Below are 10,686 nucleotides of genomic sequence, written 5' to 3' on the forward strand. Positions count from 1 at the left end.
GTGAGGTATGCAAATGTCCTATTTGCCCCTTTATAATACAATAATACTAAGATGTAAACCAGTGTGAGCAATTCGCTTTCATACATTTGACCTTGGTAACATATAAAGAGTATGTAGTATGGGCAATCTGGCATCTACCTATATAATTAGATTTTTTGCGGTTCAAAGATTTCCTAATAACATAAACAAGAATTGGGCTATTTTTTATGTTTTTATAGTAATTATTTTAATACCATGCGTATTTCTACTTTGCTGTACTTCTTATTTACAGTATAACATTCTTTTTCTATAGAGTAGAAATCCACAAAGACGGTAATTGAAGCACACAGTATACCAGAAAATACGCTTTTTTTTAATAATTTGAGAAAATAGTTTGTCACTGAGATGGACCACAAACATAGGTCATCCTTCTAATGGATGAAAATCTGCTTCTTCTCCGGTGGACTTGATGCCACTATATAGTAGACTGCTGAGAAAATGTGTCGCTGCTTGGTATTTCCCTGGCACAATCTGCTGGTCGCTGTAAGCGCACTGTGAAACCGACTAAATCCTGGGGAAAAAATGCCATTGTTACTAATCTTATGCAATTTTTTTTTTTGCTTTTTTTTGTGTAAATTTTGCTATGGCTTTTTGAGCCAAAGTTAGGAGTGGTTTGAGCATAAGGGAGAAGTAGAAGTGCTTTCTTTATATTACCTATTCTTTTTGAGGAATGAGGGGGCCTTTAAATTTTTGCATTGTTTTGCTGCTTTTTATTGCTGTGCCTTTGATTATAACCGCAAAACTTGCTTATTTCCATTTGTTTCATTTTATTTCTTTAAGTGGAGACTATGATGCTTCAAGGAGGCATCATAGCCAAAAGCATATCAATACCCTTATGGTGTAATACTGCCATAATACAACATGCATTAAAGCCTGCTGCAATAACTGAGTAAAGATCTTGTGTTCTTTTGTATACAGTGTGAGGCAGTGATGTACAGTATGAGCCTGTACATATATTTGGGCTTTGCATTACATGGATCATAAATACAACAGTGTACATAGACTACATTGAGTTTTTTTGTTTTTTAAATCATATGATCATGTGCTTTTCATATGTATTTACAGCATAAATAAACTTTCTACGCCTTTTGATTTTCTGTCAGTATTTGTCATAAGTTTTGTAATATACAAAATTTTGCTCTTTTTTGTGAAATCTTAAGCTTTTCCCTTGTGTCTTTTTTGAGAACTATACCCTGCCTTTTATGAGTTTTGGGCTTGTGCGAAGAATGAAGCAAAAATGTGGGTGAGGATGGTCAAACTGTTATATCTCAGGCACTATAACACATAGAACTGTGGTTTGGGTGTTGTATGAAAGAGCAGGTCCTCCTCTTTCATATGACAGGAAGTTTTATCTGTAGTGTTTCCAGAGATATCACTGCTTGAACATATGTATTTTTTTGTAAGCAGCTGCAATCTTGGTGTAATATGAAAGATAATCTTTTCTTGTATATAATAGAAACAGCAAGTTTTTATGGTGTCTGAGATAGAATTCTTGAAGTGACTCTCCCCCACCCTCCTTTTCTCTCTATTACAGACACCATACACAGTGAGAAGCAGGAGACAACTATCAATAGAGAAACAAGGGAAAGCATAAATAAATAATTGAATAGAAAGGAGCCCAATTTAAATGTGCCATGCTAAAACGTTTTCTAGGCACACTCAGGAACTTGCTAGATTCTACTTATTGTTATACAGATCTGTAAAGAGGTGTATACAAAAAGCCAGATAGCCCATACTGTAATTGTTTTCATGTCACCAGGATGATAACCTTGCTGTAAGTTACATCTTTTTTTTCTTCTTCTCCTTGCAGTAATTACTATGCAGATACCTGACAAAAGGAAACCTTGATACTTTGTGTCCCTTTACCCCAGCCTCAGAAACAAACTATGGAAGGGAGTACCACTCAACCATGGATGAAAGGATGTGACCAATTACCGGACTCCTACAATCTACTATGCTGTTATGTGTATTTGTAGTATTATCCTATCTTGGTGTGCGAGTGCTTTGCCAAACATTCCCTTTTATTTTTCATTCTGTGCATTTATTTCCTTGCCAGATGCCTAGTCTGACCTTGACTAGGGAGAGAAGCTCATCCATAGTATCTCAAATGGGAATCTTGAAGTACTTAAAAGGGGAATATATACAAGGTCTATGATGTATCCTTCAGCTGTACTCAGAAGTCCTGGTGATGGTAAAAGGTTCCTGTACACTACGATTATAATCAACTTGGTTGGACCTACTATGCTGCATCTCTGGCTAGGTTTCATTTTAACACTGCTCTTTGTTTTGTATATTTTGATATTTAATCATTTTTAGTATTATTTATATTGTGTGGAGATAGGAGTGTTAAGGACTATCTACATTCTATTTTTCCTGTTGTTGACTGTTTACATTTTAGGACTGGTTCAGTGACTTCCACATTTGTATCTGTGGCTATAGACTACTAGATTCTGATGGCATAATGACAAAGGCCGGACATACAGAATTTGAATCCACCTGAACCACTGACTGTATTTCATTTTGTGTTATGGATGGGTTCCATGATGATCTTAAAGTTTATCTTGATGTGATCTATGAGGATGAAGACCACAGGTTTAGATTTTCACAATGTTTTCAATTCATTGTATGCTTTTATGACCCTGATCACCACCATGTTTCAGGCACATCCAGATCTCTGCCCTGGTTTGTTTTTAAGATTAGTCTTCTATATTTTTATATAAATTTCAGACAATATTTTATTCCAATTTAAAATCCACTGTGTCAGTAAAAAAGCAATTAGATTTGCTTAAGCCAACAGCCAGTGTTGAATCATTCATATAAGCTTATCTACAGTGACACATACTGTATTAACACTTTGGTTTAAGGCATTATGACATTGGGGCAGATTTATTATCATGCCTAAAAAGAAAGCAGCCAATTACAGTGCAACTTTCATTTTGCTTTTGGAAAACAAAAGCTGTTCTATGATTGGTTGCTGTGGGGTTTTCTTTTAGACAAGCTAATCAATCTCGAATGAATGCTCCATTATGTTTTTGACTGCTGTTTTCATCATTAAAGGGAGTCTATCACTGCCCCAGCTACTTTTAACCGCTCCCATAGTGCTGTAGGAAGCTGATAGGAGAATAAAAGCCACCATACCTTTCTTTTGTCTCAGAGCTTTTTAGACGCATCCCTGGGATTCTTTTATTCATTATTCAAATGAGGATCTTAGAGTACAGGGGGAGTTTTCTTTTATTACTGAGCACTGCTACATCATCACTAAACATGCCCAACCTTGATTCAGTGAGGATCAACTCCCACTGCCCTGGGGGACAAACTGAATGCAGGATGGTTGTGCTTGGGGATGATGCAGCAGTGCTCAATAATAGAAGAAAACTCTTCCTGTGCTCAAAGATGTTCATTTGCTTCTTGTACGTAACCCTGGGGCTCTGAAACATAACAAAGGTATTGTTTTTATTCTGCAATCAGCACCTACAGCATTATGGGAGTGGTTTCAAATAGCTGGGGCAATAATAGACTCCCCTTAAACTATATCTAGAATTAGTTTCAAGACCGTTACGGATCAAAGACTTTGTAACTACATTCCCTTTATCTCACAGTCTCTGCAGATGCTTTTAGTGTGGCAACGCTAGATTTATATTAAAGCTGCTTGGTTTTATTTATTTTTCTTTAAAATTTTTCTGTTATTTTATATATTTCCGTATGTATCTACCTATGAGGATAACCGGCATGAGTATTACAGTGGCACTGAGGAAAATTGTCAGAAGTTACCATTGGTCTGCCACCAACTGGTTAATTTAAAAGGGAAATCCAGTGTTAGATGTCATATGTACATGTGTGAAGATTGGTTTAAAGTAGCATTACAAAAAAAAACAAAAAACTGACCTGTTAGAAAGGTACATGATTAGAGATGAGCGAGTATATTCGATCAAATACCTCTGCCGCATAGCTCCTGGTGCAAAAACACTTCCGGGGCATAGAATTTTTACTGCCCCTCCTACCTTCCCTGGCTCCTGGAGCTATGCAGTGGAGGTATTCGATCGAGTATACTCACTCATCTCTATACATGATGTAAATTGTGGTGAAGGTAGTCTTTCCAGTACTTAGTGAACAAATTCCACGTGCAGCTGGTTCCTTTTACCATTTCTAAGTATTGTGATTGACGGGTTGGAGTTCACCTGCACACTGCGCTCTCCAGGAGACGTCTATTTGGAAGTAATACGGTGAGCTGAATACATACACTTGTTTGTTACTTAGTCTTTCCAGTGGCTTTGTGAGTTATTTACTTCATTCTGATCCTTAGATTTGGTTCCCATGCACATAACCAAATTTAAATGTGTAGATAATTAAAAGTTAAACATTTTTGTAAACATAAACTGTTAAAAGTTTGCAGCATTTCAAAGATGTTCTGTTTTGCAAGAACGTGTAACTTTTTAACTAGTTGGGGCTAAATGTTACTGCAATAGAAAGATGGAGTGCATGAAAAAGGAACCCTGCCAGGGAGAAGGGGAAGTGGGGTTGCATCACGCTCAATCCAAGTGGACAGTTACATTTATATTGAAGTAATTTAAATTGGACGTATTTGAGATTAGCTGGTTTGAGGCTGAGGAGAAAAGTAGGGAAGAGGGGGAATAACAAAACAAAAAGTTGTGCTATTCTAGGAATAGTCACCTAGAAGCAATGGACATGGGGCAGGACCACCAGATATGCAAGGTAGTTGCCAAGGCATTACAGCCACAAAAGCAGAGAGGTGAACTGAGGGGCAAAAACTATATAATATCTGGGGAACCAAGTATATCCTAAGAAAGAACTTGAAGGAAGGTTCTATATGGGTTACCTGCAAGTTGTCCCTGATAATGGATCTGCAACAATCAGTCCACTGGGATGGGGTCCTAGGCTGCCTTAAGGACCAGTTTAATTTCAAAGGATGGGACACTTATCAGACTATACAGAAAAAGATAGAGAACCTCTATAGCTCTAAATAAACATAGCTTCTCAAAGTTAATAGGGGAAATTTCTGGGTTGAGAGGAGCAAGAGAACTCTCCACTCCACTCTTTGGGGTAAGAGGAATTAAAGACCTGTGTAATCCTAAAAGCCTCTGACGGAGGCGGACAATAAATGCTGACAAGATAGTCTTTGAAGACCTACCGGTCACAGAGGAAGTCAGTGTGATGGCGAAACAGAGCGTGGGTAAGGGTACCCCACACTGCAGCCTTATGGGTATGCCAGTTTATAGTGGGGTCAGTATCAATTGTAGTATTAAGGGTTAAAAATTTAAGAGCATCAACAGTCCTCTAAATACCCGGGTCAGTTAAGTTATTCATTTAGTGCTAAAGAAGACGGGGGTAGGAAAGTTATATCAACCATGATCAGGTCGTGATCTGACCAGACACAAGGCACATGGCGGGCACAAGTGAAGTCTGGGAGCAATGAGGTAGAGAGGAGGTTCCTGTCAGTCCTAGCGTAATGAAGGTGTTAAAGGGAAAAATATGTGTAACCCATCTGATTCCCTATAAAATCTTGCCAGGCATCTGCTATATTCAGAGATTGCGAACCTCCAACCTTAGTCTTGGAGGAAAGCTTGTCAGCAGAAGGGGAGGAGCTATCCAACGGGGCATTAATAGTACAGTTGAAATCTCCACACCAGGTTATATTAGTGAAATCTAATTGTTCTATCAAGCAGCACATCTCATGAAAGAAAGACAGTGGGGGCAAGGCATAAACGCTGGCCTTATAGGTGACCTTGGAGGATAATCTATCTGCTGAGGGGATCAACTATTGTAGTGTCAACCTGCATGGGGGCATAGGTCCTAAGAAAGGCAGCTACTCCTCCACTTTTAGATTGGGGGAGGGTGGGTGGCATATAAAGGAGTAGCGAGAATTGAAGTACTCAGGGAATAAGATGGGAGTAAAGTGAGATTCATAGGCACAAGGGCTGTCAGGTTTTAACTTCTCATACTGAATAAACTCCATAAGATGCTTCCTGGGGCAATTAAATCCCCGTACATAAACAGGGAACAACTGTAGCAATAAACTGAAAACCAGGGCACACACTCCAGGTTTAGATGGAGTGCAGCTGACCCTATAGCACCTAGGATGCCAGGTAGGGGGCCGATGGCATGGGTACCGCCATTACTTCTATCCTCTAAAGAACACTAAAGAAAGTAAATGGGCAACGGAAGGGATTGGGATCCCCTTTTAACTTCATCATATAACCAGCAATAAGACACTGACAGAACTGGGGACCAGATAGGAGTGGTACGTTCACACGCAGTGATTTGCTGTAGTTTTTGGGACTGAATCCACGGTGTCCTGCTCAGTCTTGACGCAGATTGCCCAGCTTATTAAGCCATAAAATCCGCGGCTCGGGACTCCCTACTGGTTAGGCCCATTCACCCAGCAATGAAATGCTGGTGTGCTGCATCAGCATCCTGTCGTGGGTATCCTGTGGCCAAATGTGGCAGCGGAAAATGAAGAAGCTTACCTTGACTACAATTTACAATGTACATTTCCAAGATTTTGTTCACAGTGCTGTCTTTATTTTAATTTATCATAGAAGAAAAACAATGAAATGTTGACTTGAATGATAATGCAAATGGAAGGTGCTTGTTTACCTAGTGTTAAAAGAAAGACAGGGAAGCTTCCATCCTGCTTGTTGTTTGAAACGAAGATCCAGTCCTGCGTTAAGGACTTTATCTTCAATTCAAAAAAATAAAACAAAAAGATGAAGGCTTTCTTCTGTCATGTTTAAGATTAGTGTGACTACTGGTGTATTGTCTGCATCATCATTCTGTCAACCTTTCAGTCCATTGTTTTAATCTTATGACAATCTGAAACTGGCCTTGCTGAACAAAGAATAAAAATGATAAATAAAACTTAAGTGCTACTTTAATTTGATGTTTCTTACTGAAAACTCTGACACAGGAATCTATGCCAAGTGTCTTGTTTAGTTAAAATGTGATTTATTTTTTTCCATAAATCTGAGTAGCGCTAAAGTGGTTTGAGAGCTCCACAGAGCCATTACATTCTGCAAATAAGTTGTGGTTCCAGATTTAACTTTATCAATGTGATCTTTTTACTTTTGGCTGGATTTCCTCCTTTAGGCTTAAGGCCCCATGGCCGTATCCGCAGCACTAAAGCGCTGTGGAAAGAACCACTGTGTGAACGCTTTGCGGTTCTTTCCGCAGCTTTTTTAAGAGAAAGTTTACAGAGTTTTCCTCCACGGACTTTCTCTTATCATTATATCTACGGGAACGCCGCCGGCGTTTCCGTAGATATAATTGACATGCTGTGATTTGCAAAGCCGCAACGGCTTTGCAAATCGCAGCGTGTCCGCACTGCGTTTTTTTCTGCAAAGTGGGCATGGGATTCGCATGAATCCCATCCCCTTTGTTTGCACTGTACAACGCCGCGATTTTTCCCCGCAGCGGGCAAATCGCGGCGTTTACATCCCGTGGGGCCTCGGCCTAAAGAAGTCTCTTTACTACAATGTTACATCAGTAATTGATATCCCATTGTGATTGCAGAATATTTACTGTGTACTGTATTGAAAGGTCATAATTTATGTTTCCTCTAATCTTTACTCGCACTGTGTGCACGTACTGGATATTTTATGCAATCTTTGTAGAGTGCTTCAGGATGGCAACAGATCATCTTTATTTTATGATGGAAAATACTCTCCGTTTTTAACAGTAGTGATGTGTGTATATTAATAAATTACACACTAACATCCATATAGTGTGCGCGTGCAGAACTGGAGCAGTGTAGAACTGTGTTTTTGTTTTTGTTTAATTTTGAAGTATTCATTTTCTGTATTGTGCAAAATGTTTATTTTATATTTAGATTGTATTGTGTTCTAGTATCATTGATGTAACCAAGAAATAAAGGTTGGACATAGTTAAGCAGGTTGTAAATGGATGTAAATAATATGTTTTGACTTTGTGTTTCCTTGTGGCTGTGTCTTTTTTTCTGATGGCTGCTATTATAGAGTGAATTTATCAAAATTATCCTACTGTATTAAAGCATTCTGCTAATGTGTTCTGTGTTATTGTATTACTTTGTCAGGAATTGGTACAACTAGTACAGAAGCACATGTCACCCTGAATTATGACCATAAAGGAGGACGCTACTTCCACACTTGCCTATCACACTAGGCTGCATAGGAGTGATACAATTTGATATCTGCTGTATCGGGATTAGCTCAGGGATCGCTGTCTTGAGCACTTTTTGGCACAAAATGAAAGTCCAATCCAGCCAAGTATGGTGCAAATGGCCGCAACCAGTTTTATTAGGATTTTTCCAGGCAAAACAAAAACATTATTTTGCATTGTTTATGTTTTGTTTATGGCAAAATAAAGTCCTAGCCGTCCGGCTTCTACCTTCAACACAGGTTACCTAACTATGAGAGCTGGGCCTTCTGCACAGCTCCCTAAACACAAAAACAGTAATAATACAAGTATTTTCCCCAGGAGTAGACAGAGCCATCTACCTGTGGGCTAGCTATCTCTTTATACACAACCTTTAAGAGCACAGGAATTAACCCCACACATCTCAAAACCTGGAGTGGCTGAGTGTAGTATAGACACACCCAATACTCCTACTCCAGCAGCCAGACCTTTTCCAGGGTTTTGGCAAGACCCACCAGCCAGGAGCACAGCTTTGCTCAGCTGCACCTAGATTGTGTATGACAGGAACCTGGGAGAAATGTATACTCCTTCTACCACTTTGCCCCTGGTCCTGTCACACTGCACATCCACACAAATAACTAGCGTCACCCGCCACTCTGGGTAGATGAGATTCAATATACCCAAACAATTCACAGCTGTTTCCCCTGGCATACATAAGTAAACAAAAAATAAAAGCGTAAGCGATATTTACTTGGCAATTGTGGGGAAGTTTAAAGGGATCCTATCATTAACCCTTTCCCGCCGATGGCATTTTTTGATTTTCGTTTTTGACTCCCCTCCTTCTAAACCCCATAACTTTTTTATTTCTCCGCTCCCAGAGCCATATGAGGTCTTAATTTTTGCGGGACAAATTTTTCTTCTTGATGCTACCATTAATTATTCTATATAATGTACTGGGAAGCAGGAAAAAAAAATTCGGAATGGGGTGGATTTGAAGAAAAACTGCATTTCTGCGACTTTGGTTTTATGGCGTTCACTGTGCAGCCAAAATGACATGTCCCCTATATTCTGTGTTTCAGTACGGTTCCAGGGATACCAAATTTATAAGGTTTTATTTACATTTTGACCGCTAAAAATTTTTTCCAAAACTGGTGTTAAAAAAATTTTTTTCTAAAAGTCGCCATATTCCGACGGCCGTAACTTTTTTATACGTAAGTGTACGGGGATGCATAGGGCGTCTTTTTTTGCGGGGCCAGGTGTACTTTTTAGTTCTACCATTTTCGGGAAATGTTATTGCTTTGATCACTTTTTATTCAAATTTTTATCAGAATCAAAACAGTGAAAAAACGGCGGTTTGGCACTTTCGACTATTTTTCCCGCTACGGCGTTTACCGAACAGGAAAAATATTTTTATAGATTTGTAAAGCGGGCGATTTCTGACGTGGGGATACCTAACATGTATATGTTTCACAGTTTTTAACTACTTTTATATGTGTTCTAGGGAAAGGGGGGTGATTTGAACTTTTAATTCTTTTTATATTTTTTTTATATTTAACTTTTTTTTTTTTTATTTTGCATTTATTAGACCCCCTAGGGGTGTTGAACCCCAGGAGGTCTGATCACTAATGCAATGCATTACAATGCTAATGCATTGCAATGCATTGCAAAAAAGCATCCTTTCTTTTGCAGGCTGCATAGACCATCCTGCAAAAGAGAGGTTTTGCAGACAAGCCTGGGAGCCTGTACAAGGCTCCCGGCTGTCATGGCAACGTGACGTCGGCCCTGGAGCATGCTCCAGGAGCCGGCGATCCCGGCCAAAATGGCGGCGCCCATGCGCCGACGGGAAAATGGCGCCTCCGGCGCCTTTGACCGCGGCGCCGGAGGGGTTAATTCCTCCGATCGGTCCGGGGACCGATTGGAGGCATTAGAGCCGGTTGTCTACTGCTTAAAGCAGTAGACACCCGGCGGCTATGGCGGCCGCCCGGCTCCCGGGCGGTCGCCATAGTTACAGACCCGACATGCGCCGTACTATTACGGCGCATGTCGGGAAGGGGTTAAAACACTTTTTTCTGCCTAACATGTAAGAATAGCCTTAAGAAAGGCTATTCTTCTCCTACCTTTAGATTTCTTCTCCGTGCCGCTGTTCGGTATATAATCCGTTTTTTGTAGATATGCAAATGTATTCTCTCGCAGCACTGGGGGCGGGCTCCAGTGCTCAAACATCAGTGGGGGCGTCCCCAATGCTGCGAGAGAACTCTCCAGCGTCGCCTCCATCTTCTTTAGGAACGGGTCTTCTTCTGGGGGTTGGCTTCAAACTTCTAAGCCTAGGGCAAAGCCAACTGCACATGCCCGCCGGCCACAAGAAAATGGCCGCTTACAAAGTATTGTAAGCAGCTGTTTTCTTGTGGCTGACAGGCATGCGCAGTCGGCTTTGCCCAAGACCTAGTAGTTTGAGGTCACCCCCCGGAAGAAGACTCGAAGACCCGTTCCTGAAGGAGATGGAGGCGGTGCTGGAGAGTT

The 10,686-nt window shown here is 40.3% G+C and overlaps 1 protein-coding gene across 6 annotated transcripts in view; it reads left to right on the forward strand.

The window, feature by feature from the left end:
- The window catches only part of PIP5K1C (phosphatidylinositol-4-phosphate 5-kinase type 1 gamma), an 85,122-nt gene extending 81,600 nt beyond the window's left edge, over positions 1 to 3,522 (forward strand). For 3 of the 6 annotated variants that reach the window (XM_075282065.1, XM_075282082.1, XM_075282101.1), the window contains one exon: positions 1,850 to 3,520. In XM_075282065.1, coding sequence (XP_075138166.1) covers positions 1,850 to 1,852 — 3 coding nt within the window. In that variant the 3' untranslated portion in view covers positions 1,853 to 3,520. Of the gene's footprint in view, positions 1 to 1,849 lie in introns of all 6 variants that reach the window. The other 3 variants (XM_075282074.1, XM_075282091.1, XM_075282110.1) reach the window with 3 other exon arrangements.
- The last annotated feature ends 7,164 nt before the right edge of the window (positions 3,523 to 10,686 follow it).

This window comes from Leptodactylus fuscus, chromosome 1, assembly GCF_031893055.1.
Source record: "Leptodactylus fuscus isolate aLepFus1 chromosome 1, aLepFus1.hap2, whole genome shotgun sequence".
Classification (NCBI taxonomy): domain Eukaryota; kingdom Metazoa; phylum Chordata; class Amphibia; order Anura; family Leptodactylidae; genus Leptodactylus; species Leptodactylus fuscus.